This window comes from Cebidichthys violaceus, unplaced genomic scaffold, assembly GCF_023349555.1.
Source record: "Cebidichthys violaceus isolate CVI_PGR_0920_01 unplaced genomic scaffold, fCebVio1.0.p SCAF_13, whole genome shotgun sequence".
Taxonomy (NCBI): domain Eukaryota; kingdom Metazoa; phylum Chordata; class Actinopteri; order Perciformes; family Stichaeidae; genus Cebidichthys; species Cebidichthys violaceus.
In genome coordinates, this window is record NW_027176296.1 from 13145134 (window position 1) to 13163867 (window position 18734).

The 18734-nt window shown below is 41.8% G+C and overlaps 1 protein-coding gene across 12 annotated transcripts in view; it reads left to right on the plus strand.

Moving 5' to 3' along the window:
* Positions 1-18734, plus strand: part of ptprfa (protein tyrosine phosphatase receptor type Fa) — a 292124-nt gene that overhangs the window by 176434 nt on the left and 96956 nt on the right. For 9 of the 12 annotated variants that reach the window (XM_068707781.1, XM_068707787.1, XM_068707783.1 and 6 more), the window contains 2 exons: positions 1899-2204; positions 12062-12255. In XM_068707781.1, coding sequence (XP_068563882.1) covers positions 1899-2204; positions 12062-12255 — 500 coding nt within the window. The remainder of the gene's footprint in view (positions 1-1898; positions 2205-12061; positions 12256-18734) is intronic. The other 3 variants (XM_068707789.1, XM_068707790.1, XM_068707791.1) reach the window with 1 other exon arrangement.

The window sequence follows — 18734 nt, forward strand, 5'->3', positions numbered from 1 at the left end:
GGGGCGAACGAACCAGCCTCCAACACTGTTCAAACAGTAAGCTCGCTGGGTCCACACGCTCTGCTGGGGCTGCCAAACCACAGGCGAGCCCGATAACGGTCCCCTGTGTTATCTCTCCCACCTGCTCCACACTCATCTCAACTGTTGGTTTTGCTGCTGTACTTGATTGAATTCTGCTCTTGTGTTTCATTGTGCATACATGCATTCATCTGTAGTGTGCATGTTTTACTTTTCAGTTGGCGACACTTCACACTGTGTTGGTAATGTGTTGACGTGTTGTTTCACAGGAAGGTAGCTAGAGTGTGAAGTTTGGCCCTGGTTTTTGTCTGCCCTCTGGACTGTGAGGATGATTCGTAGAAGAGGATGAAAACACAAGCTATAAATTCACATAAAATATGTTTATTTCATGACAAGTAATTGCGCTTGTTGTTCGATGAAAATCCTAACAATTAACCATTTTGTTTCAACCACATCTTCTAAAAAAAAAAAGAAAAGAAGAAATATCAATACAGTTTGTAGAAAACAATATGCTGCTCAAATTACATTTTTTGATTACCTTAATGAGGAAACATATATACTTTTTTTTTCTGCTTGAGTCCTATTGTCATGAGTTTAGTCACTGGTTTAATCGCTTACGATGCCATTGCATTCACTAATTGTTGTTTCTGAGATCTGCTAAAAACAAGTCCGATCTGTCAAGAAACGCAAGCAGTCAAGACGCTCAGACAGGTTGTAAGCAAACCTCGAGGTTAGGCTCCAGGCTACTGTACTCACTGTAGTGTGAGTCTTTAGAACCAACATTTCAGATGTGGAACCTGGATCACTTTAACTGCTTGTTTCTTGCCGCATTGAACTTCTCCTGCTGCATTCCCAGATCTCAGCATTTGGCGTATCATAACTGAAGAAAGATGATGGACAAAACAACAAAAATAAGACTTAAGTTGAAAATAAACAGGGTTTTTTTATAATCTTAACCAAACAACACCTGGAACTGGTGAACCTAAGTCTCTTCTGTCAAAATCGCCTCCATACACTCTTAGAAATAATGGTTCAGAAACAAATTCTTACCGAAGGGCTAAGGTTCTACCCAGAACCGTGTGCTTCTGAAATTTGTCACAGGTTCTTTGTAAGACTAAAGGTTCCATTAAAAAACATTTTCATCCAAAGAACCCTCTTCTCAAGAAAGAGTTTGTTAGAAACTGGTATTGTTAAAAGCATGGGTGTTAAAAGGGAAGGCCCACCATCCAGCCCAGACACCCTGAAAAAACTGGAATTAGAAAACCATGATTGTTGTGGGTTACACTGCCCCACATCCGGCCATTTAGGGTTCCATTGAAACCCTTGGAATATTAAATGGTGAACCCCCTGGTTGGGTTATAGATGAAACCCATAGATGATAAATTGGTTCTTGTTAGCAACCTTAGAGGGTGGAAAGCTTCTGAATAGAACCTTCAGAGAGGGTTTTGCGGTGAAATCATAACACCATTGAAGGGTTCTCTGTAGAACCTCTCATGAAGGGTTCTAGGAATCTTAAAGGGTTCCCCTAGATAAGTCGAAGAACCCTACATAGTTGAAGATAGAACCTTTACTTCTAAGAGTGTATGATTTCTGTGCAGTATAAAGATTTCACACCTCCTGGATTAGGAAAAAAACACATTGCCATTGGACATTAGACGAGCTGCAGTTACGTTTCCTCCTAAACCTAATGATGAAGCAAAGTCCTAGCATATCAGCACAGTGTTAAGGACATAGACTAGCCAGTTTACACAGTCAAACTTGACTTGTCTGTTTCCGTAGCATATAAACAGATTATCTCCCAGCAGTCCAGAGGGTCAGTTGCTCTGTCTTCCATTATCCACCCTGCTTGACCATTACCCTCCCTCCTCCCCTCCCATCAGCCCCCTCAGCCCCTCCCCAGGAGGTACGCTTGCTCAGCCTCAGCTCCACCAGCATCAAGGTGAGTTGGGTGGCACCACCCACAGACAGCCGTCACGGGGAGATAGCGCGCTACTCCCTAGCTTACCAAGCGCTCACTGGGGAGGACGTGGAGCGCCACCAGGTGTCAGGGATTGCCGCTGATGTCACCAGCTACGTGCTGGAGGACCTGCAGAAGTGGACTGAGTATTCGGTGTGGGTGAGGGCTCACACTGATGCCGGGCCCGGCCCGGAGAGCTCCGCAGCCTGCAGCCGAACCAAGGAAGATGGTATGTTGATGGCATCATAGGGAACAGCCTAGGGCTCTCTGGAAATACTAACCCTCCAATACTCACTCTGCTCCTCTCCTGCTGCTGCAGTTCAGTCTTGCAAGCTCTCACTGAAAAAAAGCAGTGAAATACTTTTACCTTAATTATCTAATTAATTTAACACAAGCTGAAAAAGTGGGCAACTGCCTCAGGCCCCCAGACCCTTGACACATTTCTGATAAATTTGGTTCGGGAACATGCACCTCTGAAACACAGTAGCATCTAAACCTATAACCATTGTAAAGCAAGGCAGGTGACAGTAATGCAATCCACATCCTGTGACAAGCTACTGGCAGCTGTTCAATGCTTCGACTGCTAGAACCTGCTAGAACATCAGTTCTATCAGAAGTGGAGAATTTGTCTTCATTGAAAGAAGAGCAAAGAATGGCACTGAAGGCGTTCCTCCAAGGTTAACAATGTTGTCACTCTTTTGATTGACAGATGGTTATTATATATTCCAATGAAGGATTCTCAGATAGTTGTGTGTAAGAAAACATCTGGCAAGTCTAAAACTAAAACTAAGATTCCAGTGATTGTCATGCAAGTTAGAATACAGTGAAAATATGCCAATAAACTGCCTTCATTTCCACAGACAGTTTGATTTTTGTATAATCAAAAAACGTGTGCCTCTACAGTAATTAATGAGCTGCTCAAACCCCGACAAGTATTTGTTGATGTTTTACCTGCCAAATCTAGCAATGACATTACCCTTCTGTAATCCAATTTTAAGCCCATTTGGTGATTTGAAGTCACAGCACTTGTTTCTCAACATGTTGTGATTCTGCTTTGTGAGACTTTCGCTGCCACTGATCTCCTGCCTGCCTCTTTCTTCCAATCTGCCCATCTTCTTCCCAGCATGTGGGCCTTGTACGTTTCTGCAATCCTAGGATACACTTGATGTCAAAGTTTTTGCATTCGGTCAAAGACAAGTGACATAGTATATCAAGCGACCGTTATTAAAAGTTACGCGTTAAAATAACAAGTATATCAAGGAAGAAAGTCCTCCACGGCGGGAAGGGATGTGAATTGTTCAAACAAACAGGACTTTCACTCAGGAGACTGCTGAACTCGTGACTGTAACGTTAATATGGGAAAAAATGTTGCTGGTTGTTCTACATTTACGCTGTTATGTTGTCACCGTAGTTACGTTATTATTTTAACCAAAACCAGGATCTTTTTCTTTTTTCCAAGCAGTTTGGTTGCCGAAACCAAACCAATTGTTTCACAACGTTATCCACGTTATCCTGTGTTTCTGCAAGGCTGATATGAAGCCCGTGGTGTGCTGAAATGCACATTGCCAACATATTTTCTGCCGACTGGCTGTCTAGAGAGAAGCCTGAGCGGCAACATGACATGTTCTTTGTCTGCTTTCAGTCGGATAAAAGTCAGAATGGCCACTGTGATTCAGTCCGTCGGGAGGTTCTGCCATTCGTAGCGCACTCCCATTATTACTGTCACTGCTGGAGACAACTCAGAAGCAGAACGCAGCACAGCCCAATGCTCACAGCTATACGACAGACACCATTACATCAAATCCTTACAAGAGGATTCACCTTCTTTTTTTGTGGGGGCACAATTGGCCATATCATAACCAATGAGAGCAAAGAGTAATGGGCTCTTTTGTGAAGCCAGTAGAGGAAATCAAAGTATCAAAGGCTAAGTCCTGGACAATTTCAGGGCGGCTTAGAAAGTATAGCAGCATAGTGTGGAACCTCTCCTCTGTGGAAGCTCACTGTTCTGACTCTGACTGCTTTCACATGAGCTCCATTTTCCTGAGTCCTTCCTTTCATTGTCTTCTTAATCATATTACTCTTACGAATGTCTAGATCCATTTGATTGCCAAGTATTGTGTTTAAATTATGAAAGGAAAATGGCAAGAGATGGTGATTTTGTGTGTGTGTGTGTGTGTGTGTGTGTGTGTGTGTGTGTGTGTGTGTGTGTGTGTGTGTGTGTGTGTGTGTGTGTGTGTGTGTGTGTGTGTGTGTGTGTGTATGTATTGTTAAGACTTATCTGCTCTTTGTTTGTTGATTTGTTAAAATGATTGAAACAGTCTGATCTAGTAAAAACAGAAAAAATAAGAAATCTAAACGGTGTTTCTTTCCCCACTCAAAAGCACTGTGTACGTCAGTGGTGGGTGGATGGCCATGTTCAATTAATTTAACTCCAAGGGTTCTGTCACCATTTTATGACAAGGAGTTAACCGAATGAAGACCTTTTTTTTTTTTTTTTTTTTTTTACAGAATTTTGTTTTTATTTAGCCATGAACTATCAAAACCTAATGCTTGATCATGACCCAATTATTTAAAGAAATACTTCAACATTTTGGGAAATATGCTAATTATCCCTCTTTTTGAGAGAAAGATGTTCAGATTGATATTATCAACCGTGTGTCTGTGTTAAGTACAGAGCTGGAGTCAGGCTGTGGTTAGCTTAGCTCGTTCAGTTAAGTTGCTGTTCTAGCTAGCAGTGCATCTCTCTTTAGTCTGTCTCGTGCTAACCTGCTGTAGCTAGCAGTGCGCCTCTCTTTAGTCTGTCTCATGCTATCCTGCTGTAGCTAGCAGTGCACCTCTCTTTAGTCTGTCTCATGCTAACCTGCTGTAGCTAGCAGTGCGCCTCTCTTTAGTCTGTCTCATGCTATCCTGCTGTAGCTAGCAGTGCGCCTCTCTTTAGTCTGTCTCATGCTATCCTGCTGTAGCTAGCAGTGCGCCTCTCTTTAGTCTGTCTCATGCTATCCTGCTGTAGCTAGCAGTGCGCCTCTCTTTAGTCTGTCTCATGCTATCCTGCTGTAGCTAGCAGTGCGCCTCTCTTTAGTCTGTCTCATGCTAACCTGCTGTAGCTAGCAGTGCGCCTCTCTTTAGTCTGTCTCATGCTATCCTGCTGTAGCTAGCAGTGCGCCTCTCTTTAGTCTGTCTCATGCTATCCTGCTGTAGCTAGCAGTGCGCCTCTCTTTAGTCTGTCTCGTGCTAACCTGCTGTAGCTTGTAGTGCATCTCTAGGTCTGTCTGCATCTTTCAGGGTGCTTCTCAGACATTCTGCCTGAAAAAAGTGAGAGTGAAATACTACTTGTTACGTTTTATAAAGCTCGACTGCAGCTCTGAAGAGAACCGAGTCACACGTGAACTACCGTCCGCCAGGAACCACTGTTGAGAGTCCAGACGTTATATGGGCACTCCACACAGACGTACATAGTTTAAACACTAGACAATTATTGTGTAGTCATTGAAGGTTTAGTTACAACTCTGAACTAATGCAAGGAAACAATGGATTGGCTTAATTGAATTAAAATGGATTACCTGGGCCTCTCTAAACAAGTCGTTAATGGTGTTTTTAATTTGAAAATGTATAGAAAGAAATCTGAGGAAGCCAGTTTAAATGGGCCTGCAATTTATAATAGTATTATTATCTACAGTATAAGTTACAGGTGCTTTTCAGCCATGACCTAAAGGCTGTATACAATGTTTACATTGAATAGCCAAATGTAAGTGTAAAACATTGTGAGAACTGGAACAATTGCCAGGCAGCAGAGCCAAAGCTCAGCTTTATACTCTATTATTTTCAACATTTTCAACAATTCCTTATTATATGTGAATATTCCCTTATCTTAAGATTGTATAGAAAATATAATGTTCAATGAATGTTTCTTTGTACCTTATTCTATTCTGTGAAGATCTACTTATTCGACTGACAGATGGAGAGAGTGTGTAGAGGGAGAACCCGATTCATTTACTGATATAAACTTAACTACTAGCTAATGTTGGAGTGAGTTGTATGTATAGCTTCCATCACTGAGTAATTCTCTCTCAGTCAACATGTGTTTAGTTGCAGAAAGAGAGCATGTGCCCAGCCATTTCTGTGGGCGGGCCTTGTGACGGTTACACCAACACAGGAAGCATCGTCCCTGTTCATGTTTCATGTGAAAGAAAATGCATTCGACATGTTTGTTGGAGCTCAAAGACACACACAATGTGTTTTTGTGAGTAAAACGGAACGTACCCTTTTGTCTGCTCACAACAAAACTCCGCAGAGACAAATTGAAACAGTGTTGGGACTTTCCTCCCTCCCTCCAATGCACTAATCCTCTCCACCTGCTGTCCTTCTCCCTCCATCTTCACACTCTCCCTTTCAGCCTCTCCCACCACGCTTCATCTCTGCGCACCCACTGAATTTTAATCTCACACTCTTTTCATCTCCATGCACCCTATTTGACTTTGAGCTCTCGTCGCTGCCTGGATTTCTCCGGCATCTGTCCATTCTCCACACAGACTGTAGCGGCTCTCTCTGTGCTCGGCCCATGAACTCTCCTTCCAGCTCACATTAGTGTCAGCCCGGTGCCTGAATATCACAACACTTTCTCATTTTGCTCCCCGACGCCTACAGAATCTCACAGCACAGCTCTGGAACTATTGATGTGTTCAAATAAATCCCAATTAAGTCAGCTCTTTTCAACCAGTGAGACTCAGCATTTGTTTTCCCAACATTGGTTTTGATAGTATGGCACCGAGTAGCAGTGATTTTCTGAAGCAGATTTCTGTTTGACCTCTGATATCTCACTGTAGTGATGTGACAGTTACGAACGACCCGAATGTGTGTCTTTGGTGTGAAAGAAGGGAGCCGAGTCGTACTTGAGAGCCGTTCTTTTTGACGTTTGGGGCCAAATTCCACTGCCTGTCCGAGATCTGCAGCGCCTGGAGAAGGGCGGAAGCACCGCAAAGCGCCGCTAGACACAAATATTGTTTCTGCACGCATTGTAAAGAGTCAATATTGCATAACTTATATTCTGTTTTTAGGTTTACTTTGTAACATCTGTTTTGGGACGACAGATGGAAAATAGCCTCTTGGCTAACTCTGGCTCATTTACAGCAATGTTTTTATTAATGTGCACTGTCCCTTATCAAATAAACCAATAAATTAAAGTATACACACATACACACGCACTAGAAGACAGACGGACAAAAGACAGAGACAGAGAGAGGTGGGGTTGAAGCAGAGGAGCAGAATCGATTGTTGAGAAATGAGCTTAAGATGGTGTTAACAGCCAGGCTAACACTCGCTCTTCCATTCTACATTTATGCTCCTCTTATATGACTTAAAAGGAAAAGAAAAGAACAATAAAATGAATAGAGCCATAAGATCTGGTTCCTTTTAAACAGCCATAATTCCCATCACTACAGTATGCTACAGTGTCATGAGCTGATGTTTTGTGTCGTAAACATCACAGGTTCCCACATGTACAGTTTATTCATGGGAATGGAATCTGAGTGAGACAGTTCTTGTAGGCAAAATAGCCTCAATACTTGCTGTACAATGCTGTCATTGATTTGTAACCCTGTCCCCTACAAAATAATGTTCCAGTACAATTGAACTGAATTCTCACTTTTTTTTTTCTTTGGGTTTACCGACGGTCTTTTACGTGCGTGATTAACATTGTAAATCGAAATAAACCAAACCAGAAACGCAACAAAACTACTCGGTTAGGTAAAGTTAAACATTATGGTTTGGCTTATAATGAGTATGTCTGCTACGCTATTTAAATTACGGACGCAAACTAAAAAATGTCAACGTTGACTTGGTGTTTTTTTTGACACAGGCTTCCTCAGACTATGATTAGAAATGTATTTGTAATATGTCAAAAACAAACTTAATCCGTGAAAATATGTTTTGAAGGAAACATAATTGACATTAAAGTTTTTTTTGTATGCGACCGTAATTTGTAGGAGACCAGGCTGTCATCAAAATCCGTCACAAATCTATTTTGCATATGCTAGGATCCTGGTTGACTAGCTGCTGCTTTCAATACTGTATGTTCCTAATAACTCCTCCAAGCTTTGGAGTGGGTGGTGTTCAAGGATGGGAGTAAATGCTAATGAGACACAGCAGCATGTTGAGGTTGTGGTTTTTTTTAAGGTAGGCAGAGGGACGAGAATGCAAGCAGACACACACACACACACACACACACACACACACACACACACACACACACACACACGCTGGACACAGTGAAAGAGATACTCAGAAGACAATTAGAGGCTGCCCCAGCATTTAACAGCTGCTGCAGAGAATCCCCAGCACCCACAGACACATGATCCGGCTCCATGCTGTCAGTCAGGTCGGCCCTGCAAGTCTGCGTTAAGCATCAGCCGTCTCCACACTACAGCGGGAAGTAACAACAAATGAAATTGTTTCTGCACCCACGGTGCACAATTAGTGAGACTACAAGATGAAAACTGTGAAAGACTTTTACAAAATGGAAGTCAGCCAAGTTGGTAGATGCAGAAGGCAGGACAAAGGACACGAATGAAGTCAGTGCTAGTCCAGAGCTATTCCTGAGATGTAGAAAATCTTCAAATCCACCACAGAGTCCAAGCTAACATCCATCCTTCAACTACCACGGGTAACGGATCCACCCCTTCTGTTCTCACCGTTCACAATAAAAGCCCCAGACATATACAGTATACTGCATAACTGTTTACCAGAGGGAACTCAAATTCACTGAATAAAATAGTTTCTAGTAGCTTTAGGCTATACAACAGTCCACACAGTCTCACCCCAACTCGTCAAATACGGCAGCTTGGTCAGTGCTCCTAGGCTTTGGCGCTCGAGATACCCCTGTAGCGTCACTTTTGGACGTGTCAGGGACGACTTGTCAATATACACTTGTTACATGCATAGTGTCTTTTCAAAATAAACTTCACTAAAATTAACAGGAAGTTGGGTTTAGGCACCAAAACCACCTAGTTAGGTTTTATAAATAGTGGTTGACGTTAACTTGACTGACAAGCAAGTCATGTGACTTGCAACTCATGTGGCTCACGTGATTTACGAGTCACAAGACTTGGTTTCCCACAGAACATGAAAAGCGCTCTCCTGGGTGAAAGTCCTATGTTTGTTTGACCCTTCCCCCATACCTCCAACCTACCCTTTGTGGACCATATGGCACTATGGTACTGTCTCAGTTCCTCTGATCGTGTAACAGTGACGCGGGTTGGTTTACATTGGAGTTAGATGAAAGCTCTGTGCGTCTCATTCAGACAATAAAAGGTGCATTTTGTGTTGGTATCCGACGCCGAGGGCCACTGAACAAAATGCAGTATTGGACGCTTTGGGAGTGAGAACGGGTTGGCTCACCATGGTCAGCTGAGTAACATACGAATGAATGGACTTACGTCCGATGCCAACGGTCAGCGTCAATTCAGGACATACGGGGTTGTGATTGAGCTAGTAGGCTGTCTGACCTTAATGGAGGAGACTGACAAAAAACTTCCAATAACGTCCTTGTTACCTTGTCAACAAGCTTTCTCTTTCACCTTAACCAAGGTGTTTTAGTCCTCTAACTGTACCTTAACCAGAGTCAGTTTGCCATAAACAGTATCTGCAGCCATGTCATACTTGTTGCAGATATTAAAGCAAGTGAGAATTGTAAAGACATTGGATGTAAAAAAAATTGGTTTTGCAGAATCATTCATTATTGATGTTCTTAGCTGGTGATATAGTTGCTGAATAAAGATAAATGAAGTGGATAAATGTATTGGCTTATCTCTGTAATGAGCCAACTACCAAAGGGCCTACAGCAGCACTGAACGTCCAGAAGTTGCTGACATTTCCTGGTTACCAGACTGACTTCAAAGATGTGTTTAGTCTGTGACATGGTTCTTTTGTTCTTCTTCCACATCGTGTGCTATGGCTTTGCATTTTGCATAACACAAGTTTATTGACGTTTTTTTTCCTCCAAAGCTGGAGCTTGATTCTGGTAGCTCGCTGATACTATAAGAGGTTAAACGATTCTAATTAGTCGAAGGCGCATACTGCTGACACCAAGTTATAGAGCTTTACTTTGCCTGGTGTGCTGGGTGATACTTGAGCTGCTTTAACACTTTTCTCTCCATGTCTTAATCTCTTAGTGCAGGGCATTTTAACCTTTAACGCTTCCTTTCCTCTCCTTGTCTGCCTTGAATTCCATTATTATTTGCACAACCTCATCCCCTCATTTTTATTGAAGTCAAATTTGTATTCATTTGCACCTCCCTCTGAAGCTGACCAAGCATTCTAGAGGAATCTTCATGAGCTAATTTTCGATATTCTATAAAGTAGAATAACCCCTGCTCTCAGCATCCTCTCGGGGCTCCATGTGACAAGCTTTGATGTGAATAACCTGCAAAGATAGCCAGCAACCTTCACATTACCTTGTAGCGTCTCCAGGCCCATAACTGCCTCAGCCGGTCCGGAGAAATTTCAAACTCTGATGTTACTTATCAGATGGGGATAGAGAACAGGCTTTATATAACTTTGCTTCTATCCAGCACATTTTCTGCTAATATGTAATGCTGCTGGGGTAAAACTCTTATACACATTCATACTACAAACATCATTTTTGTCTGGCCCAAAAAGTGCTCTTTTCTAAAGCCAACACATTCTCACTCCCAACGAGTCAAACTGACGCATGGTCAGTGGCCCGGCGGTTCAAACTATGATGTTCTAGGTCCCCTGTAGCGTCAGTTTTGGACTTGTCAGGGACGGCAAACTTGTCTTTCCTAGGATGTCAAGGCCCCCACTACGCTGCCTCTGATTGGCTAGTACTCTTTGCCTTTATCGGTTGGGGTGATTAGGTTGAGGCATAAAGAGTGAGATTGGGAATGTTTAGGATAGGAGTACCATGGTAAGCCAACCACAGGTCAGTAGGGTGGGTCATGCCTCTGCATGTCTGTTTCCACTCCTTACATGCATCTAATAATAAACCTATAATAAATATAATAAGCATTCAATGTAGGTTTACTTAGTTTTTAGGTTTACTTACGCAACAAAAGTACTTATTTAGGTAAAGGTAACAGGTACTTGGTTAGGGTTAATCAACAAAAGTACTTGGTTAGGTTTAGGAATAGATGGTGGTTTGGGTCACAATAAGTGTTTGTTACATACAATAACTAAGTTTGTTTTTGAAAGAATGGAAGTTTGACTTCCTCTTTATATTACTCCAGTTGCTGTAAGCATCTAAATGAAATGTGGATGGGTTTACATTGGAGTAAGTTGAGAGCCTGGTGCGTCTCATATAGATGCTAAAGGGTGCCTCGTGTGTGGGTATCAGTTGCAGAGGGGCATAAGCAGTGGTTTATAACGAGTTGGGAGTGAGAATGGGTTGCCAAGCCCTTTCTGCAGAGTGTTTAAATCTCAGAATCCCAGCTTGGTGTTTGAGTGTGTACGGTGAAAACAAAGATTTAGCAAAATGATGACATAAACCTGGACACTGAAGGTCAGGGTCCGTAAGGCTATAAAGTTAACAAGGACTTTCGGTTGTGTCAAACCTTCTCTGTGAATTTGTGAATCGACAATACAGCCGATGATACGGCACAGCTGTTGTCATTATCCTGGATTTATGTTGATTTTGTCAGACGATGTCGCAACCATGAAATAATTGGCCTGCCGTCTGTCCGTTCCACTCCTTACCAGATGTTAGCTGTTATGCAAAGAAGAAGAGGTTTAGCTATTATGTTCTCCCTCGTCTTTCTCTGTGGACAGAGGTCTCTACGAGAACAACCTGAAACACTACTTTATTCAAATGAGAGTGGTGTACATGTAGTCTTAATGGTTCCTGTACAGTGCGTCTATGAATCTTTCATTGATTCTCTTAATTTTAAAGTGCATGTGATTATTTCTGGACAAGGTAAAACAAAAGCATTTGGTTGTGTGCTTGCACTTAAACTAACACTTGTTGAAACATATTGGTTATCCTACCTATACATACACATAATCAATATGTAATCAATGCAATCTGCATCATATCACTAAGACTCTAAAGAGGAAGTTGTGTGCTGTGTTGTGCTGCAGTGCCCGGAGCCCCTCCCAGGAAGGTGGAGGCCGATGCCCTCAACTCCACTGCCCTCAGGGTGACGTGGAAGCCTCCCATGTTCCTGAAGCAGCACGGCCAGATCAGAGGCTACCAGCTGGTCTACTCCAGGCTAGAGAACGGGGAGCCTCACGGCCAGCCGGCCATCATGGACGTTTCCCTCCCCGATGCCCAGGTATTGGCTCACTCTGTCAATTCATTCCAATGTCAAGCAGGTGCTTTTTCGTCGTTAAAGTCGGCAGAAACCGTGGCTGACCGAAGCTAGCAAACGTCTCTTTTCATAGAGGTCTCATTTTCTTTATTTTCATATTTCTTTATTTAATGTTTTTGTGGTTGGGTAATTGTAAGTGTGTGCCCCCCCCCCCCCATGAAGAATGTTCATTCTTCATGTTGAGAATGAACATGCAATACCTTGTTATTCCATCAACATAATTGTATTTCATGTTTGTTGCAGTTTTCCTTTTTATTCCAGCCCACAGAGGTGGGAGACAGCCACAAACGAACGTGTGAATAATAGAAACACCTAGATAATCGTGCTTAGGAAAGCAAAAGCAAGTGTGTGCATGTGTTTGTGTTTGAGGTGGGGAACCAATTAGTGTGCAGTTTGACATAAAGTGGAATTATTTAGAGATTTACTACGAGTCAGTGAATGATGAGACCAAAATGAGCCCCAGCATATGAGGCCATAAGATAAAATCCTTCTAACCCTTTCAGACCTTGAGTGTTTTTATGCTGAGTTTTCACTCCCTATACATGTCTAGGCATTAATACATATTGTTATTTTCAGGATAAGTTTGGTGTCTCGAAAGAGCCATCAATTTGTATGTGAGTGGTACCAAACATGTTCTAGTTTATGTTGTTTGTGACATGTTTTCACACAGTAAATGTCTGTAAATAGATGGAAAGATGAGTGTCAGTGTTGCCGGGATAGAACGACCCTTAGTAATGTCAGAAACTGCAAGGTTTATTTGTCATTTTACCACACATGGTTGGACAATGAAATGATGGTTGTCTCTTGTTGCTCTTTTTGCTACACAAGAGAAAAAAAACTATTTTTGTAGGTGAAGTGTTGAGGATGAGTCGAGGAGTCTTACAGCCTGAGGAAAGAAGCTGCGCTGTAACAGGCTGTTGCTGGGGTGGATATTTATGCCTCTGACTGACATCTACTCCATAGCAACAGTGGCAGAGGCTCATGGGTATTTTAGCATTTAGGTCCGTTCACCATGCAGTGCATGATTTCCCAGAAACACGGTCATGGAATAAGAACTATTTGATCAATATAAAGATATTACCCGGGAGAGTCAAAGTCAAGAGTAAAATTGAGGATAGATTTAAAAAAAAGAAAAAATTACCTTAAACCTGCATTCTCTCTACTGACCAGCAGGGGGCGACTCCTCTGATTGTATAGAAGTCTATGAGAAAATGACTCTACTTCTCTCTTGATTTATTCCCTCAGTAAACATTGTAAACATGAGTTTATGGTCTCAATCTCTAGTTTCAAGTCTTCTTCAATACAGCATGATGTTCATTTAGTAAATGATGCTCCATTTAGAGTCAAATAGACCATAAATCAGGGTGTGCTTTATGGCCTGTGTTTTTGTTTTAGAAATGTAACCCTTTCACAGTGTTCATGAAAGTGAATTGTGGTAGCTTACGAATCTCTTTTTCAACGTTCGGTTGTACTTAGCTCCACCCTCTCTGGCTCACTTCTGGTTGCTAAAAAAACAAACAAGATGGCGACGGCCAAAATGAAGAACTCAAAGGCTTCAAAGCTGTTGTCACAAACCAATGAGTGATGTTCTGATGACTATCCACTTATTATGTAACTTAAAGTCAATGATTGGGAGTCAACATTTAAAGAAATAATAATAATACAAAATGCTGTTTCATGTTCAGATATTCTTACTTTGAGATATCTCTTAGTTTAAGCAACATAAGTCTTGCCACAGGCGTAAGTCATTACATTACATTTCTAGAATAGCAATTTGTAAAATGTCTTTCTTACAGTAAACAGGACATTTGCAGTTATGACATTAGTTGCACATGCAGTTGCCTTTTAGTGAAGGTTGCGTTGTCAGATTTTTCAAATGAACGCACAGTTGTATGTTTCAATCCTAGGGCACTGTGATTTCTGTGATGAGGAAAAGCAATGTCATGTGGCAGGTTAGCAGGGGTGAGCACTTGTGAGGCTATTGAAGCAGAAGTCAAAGGGTGGATGTTTGGAAGCACTCAGTGAGTTGGTGCTCTGGTCCTTTCCCCTCAGTTGTTTTCGTCTCCAGTAGGAGCGTCTCACCTGATTTCCTTTACAGGCAGCATTCCTGTCTTATCTGTGCAAGGCAGAAGGCCTGATAGAGGTCTGGCATCTCACAACCCATCTACAGCTTCTCTTTCTTAACAAACACACACACACACACACTACACATTCACAAACTCCTTCACACACTTCACACGCCTGCTGAGGGGACTATTCTTTAAGGAACTGTCTTCAAGTCTCATCTGTGATAAGTTTAGTCTCTCCCCTTGGCGTCAGTGATGGTGATGAGAGTCAACACACAGTCTGTGGAGTGACTCAATAAACAAAGTCCTCTGCACCACACACACACCACACACTCCAGAGGCATAAATCTGACCCAGCCATTTACTGACGTGGCTACCTCTGGAAAGAACTGATGTCAACTTATTAAAAAGCAGTAAAAGAAGTCAGGTCCTCTTATTAGTCCAACATCATTACATAAAACGTTCAACATATTTTATAAAATATTGAATTTGTAATTTAAAGTTCCTCCTAAACAACACACATAAGCCACCCCCATGATATGTGAGCAATTTGTATCGTTCTTCACGAACAAAACAATTGATAAAAAAATCTTATCAAACATTTTAGAGAAGGTTGTTTACTTAACAAATGTCAGGCTTCTGTTCATGATTGCCTTGAAAATGAGATTTAAATCTGCGATAGACTGGTTTTAATCTCATTCATCAAACAGAACTCTCTCAGTATTGGCGATGTCTCCTCCTCTGTGGTCCTTCTGACCTGTGGTGTTCCCCAAGGCTCCATCCTGGGCCCCTTGTTGTTCTGTATACCGTATATATATGCTGCTACTGGGACATACATAAACACAAAGTCCAGTACCATTTAAAAAAATGTAAGCCAATGCTGAATTACATTAAACTTGCATTCTCTCTAATGTCCATCAGGGGGCGACTCCTCTGGTTGTATAGAAGTCTATGAGAAAATGACTACTTCTCTCTTGATTTATTACCTCTTCTTCAATACAGCATGATGTTCATTTTGGAAATGATGGTCCCATTTAATGTAAATGGCAAGTGAGAAGGGTTGCCAATCATTCATGGTTTTTCAGTTCAACACAGATGTAACCTTTCTCTTTTAAGAAACAGTCAATCTCAGACCACAGAGAATTGAACTGCTCCTGAATTGTCCCACGACAAAGCCAGCACTCATCTGAGTGGTAGATTGCGTCAAAACAAAAGGAAAGCCAGAAATTCCTGGTGATTAAGTACTTGTTGATGGAATATGATTCATTTTCTACACGTTACACATCACATCACAGAGCTAGGTTTTGCGTCCTTTGACCAGTATTTCCATTAGAGGTGTTTACATTTTTTGATTCTAAGATGCATCGCGATGCAGACATGAACCATTCTGCATCAATCCATCAACGGTACGTTTTGTGATGATTGGCCCAGCTGTTGTTGAGTTTGGTCTAGTTATGTATGTGCTGATCCACATCTCTTTGGAATGTATTAGTCAATATCTTGACTTGAAAAAAACGAAAATGGCAGAATATCTAATCAGGTGGACTTGTATGGTCCAAGAGGCTTTTTTTTTTTTAAAGCACATTGAGCTGGACACGTCGGTCCAATTTCAAGTCAATCAGACTTACTGTGTGGACCCTTCTAACCGTAATGACTCAGATGGAGTATACTGACCCCTTCACAGTGTGGAGAAGCAGCAGGGAGTTTACAGGTTAGACTGTATTTTGTACTAACATCACACATTCTAAGTGATGAATGGATTCAGTCTTTGTACTGATGAGTCATTTCAGAAAGGAGCCTCACATCTCTTTGCCAGCAGAACCGGTTGTACCCCTGCTGCCCGCATCCAGCTGTGATGGACGGCAGCCTCCAGCTCTGCTGATGAGGTTCTGGGGCCCGGCCTCATTGTGACGTCACTAAAGCAAAGAGCATGCTTTGAGTGCTGAGCTGTGTGTTGTCTCCAGTGAAGCTGCCTGAAAATCCCTCATTTGTTTCACGAAGGTTCGACTTGCCAGCAGTCTTGAGATTACTCCTTTTTTGTCACATAAAAAGACCTTGATGACAAAATAAATACAGTCATGCCAAACCATCGGAGCTCACGGGCAGGGAGCAAAGCCGTAATTGGCTGCTGATTCTCAGTTCTGGCTTTTCTCCGCTGTTTGCTTTAGACTCGACTCCTTCCACCCCCCCCCCCCACCCCCCCACCCCCATCTTTTTCTGTTGGCAAGATTGTGGGTTTTAAGATCTCAGTGAGGCGTATTTTTGGATAGCTGAAGAATGCTTGAAGGAGCCTCTTATCCTTCGCTGCACTGATGGCTGTGAAGCGTGAGCATCACCTGATCTGATAAGATACGGCAACCTCTCTGCGGCTCGTCTCTTTTTGCCGTAGCCCAGAAAAACACACCCAGCCAATGGCAGAGCACTGAGGAGACAATGTCTTCATTGTCTGTCTTTTAGGCACATAACGTAGAGTTATGTGAGCCATCAAGATATCAGATATTCACTTAAATACTAACGTGTGTAATTATTCCGATGTGTTGAATTCTAAAGGTAAGGACTGGGTTACTGCTCCAACATGTTTTGGTTGAATGTCAAACATAGTTGTCCCCATTGGTCACTTAGTTTCCCTTCAAAGGTAGATCTAACATTATTATTAACTAGTTGTGATCGTTTACTGCAGACATAAACATGTTCACAAATTATACACATATTTTACATTATATAACATATACAACCTATTTACAGCATTAATAAAACATTGAATTATCTTTGCCACATAACTATATTTAGTTACTCATGTCAAAGAGCTCCAGTGACAAATGGAAATACAGACTGTAAGGCCGCTTGCTAGCCTTAAATGCAAAAATGTTTTTTGACGTCCTTAGAAATGTGTTGTGATGAGGTAATAATACACTCCACTAACCTGTTTTGTATATGAGACGAAGCCTCACACAGTCCATTCACTTTGGTGGACTGAGTACCTACACTTTCAGAAATACTGCCTAAAACCATTGTAACATTTAGAATCTGGCTTTTTTTAACAGGAAATAGCAATTGTGTGAAGCATGAAGTCATGAAGTTCAACAGGTAACTCATTTATCGGACTGTTTTGGCATCACGCTGCATCATCAGCGCTACAGTGACCCACGTGGGAAATCACATTCCAAAATCAAGGAAAGACATTAAAAAAACTCAACAGAAAAAGAAAAGAGGACAATATGTATTCTTTGATTTTGGGGTGAACTGTCCCTTTAAGAAAAGATGATTGACAGCTGATCTGTTTCATAAAAGCAATCAAAATTGATTTATGTGAACTAATAAGTCAGTGCTACATCATAACATGGAGACATCTAGAGTCTGTATCTGGACCAAGTTGATTTCAGGGTTCTCATCAGTTCTCGTTTGGTCCCCTTCTCGTCTCTTTGTGGGACTGTTGGTGGCCGTCAGTGCAAATCAGAATGAAAGGTAGGGACGGTTGAGAGGACCGTTGGGTAATAATACATGAAAAGATGAATTTTTAACAACCCCCTCTAGGAAATTCTCAAAGAGAATATGACTTTCACTTATTATTCTGCCTTCAAATGGCTGCTCTTTTTGATTGCCAGCGGTGCATGAGTGGTTGGACCCTGCTGTGAATGGCTTCTCCTCCGACCACCGCTCAACAACTTAATGGCTGCTTTATTTCATCCAGCCAGACTGTGAGCACCAGCAAAACTCTCTCGAATGTATTGTCACACTGGTGATTACTCACAACAGTTTTAATGTAGAGACAGCCTTTTGTTACCTGCAAATGGCACCATTTGAACTAACAGTTGACATCAAACCTGGCGAAGTATGATCTTCATGTAATATTGTGACACAGACCAGAAGTTCAGCTCTTTATGATGGAAATAGAAAAGGCAAACCAGAAAGGCAATGTAGATGTGACTATAAGAAGAAAAAGAGCAGCATGTGCTAATTATATTTCCAAGCACTTCAATTTATCCTCATAAAAGTCTTTATTACATTCTGTCTTCATTCTTAATTTCCCTGGTTATGCAAACTCAAAACATCCTCCATGTTTATTTTTACAATTTAGGATAAGATACATTTCCACAGAATGACTCTGCTGCTTCATGTTTTTCTTGTCTCGCAAACATTTTTTTATTTAGTCTCTTCCAGTCGTTCCACTTGAGTCTCTTTTGGACCGATGAATGAAACCAGACTCTTCATGCAGGTTTTTCACATTAAAAGTCTCCCAGTCACAACATAACAGTAAGGACAGCATCTCTGCTTTTTGTAGATGATGCAGTTCTGTTGGCGTCATCAGAACTTGACCTTTATGTGCACTGGGATAGGGCTGCCACCAACGTCTCATTTTCTATCGTTTACCCCATC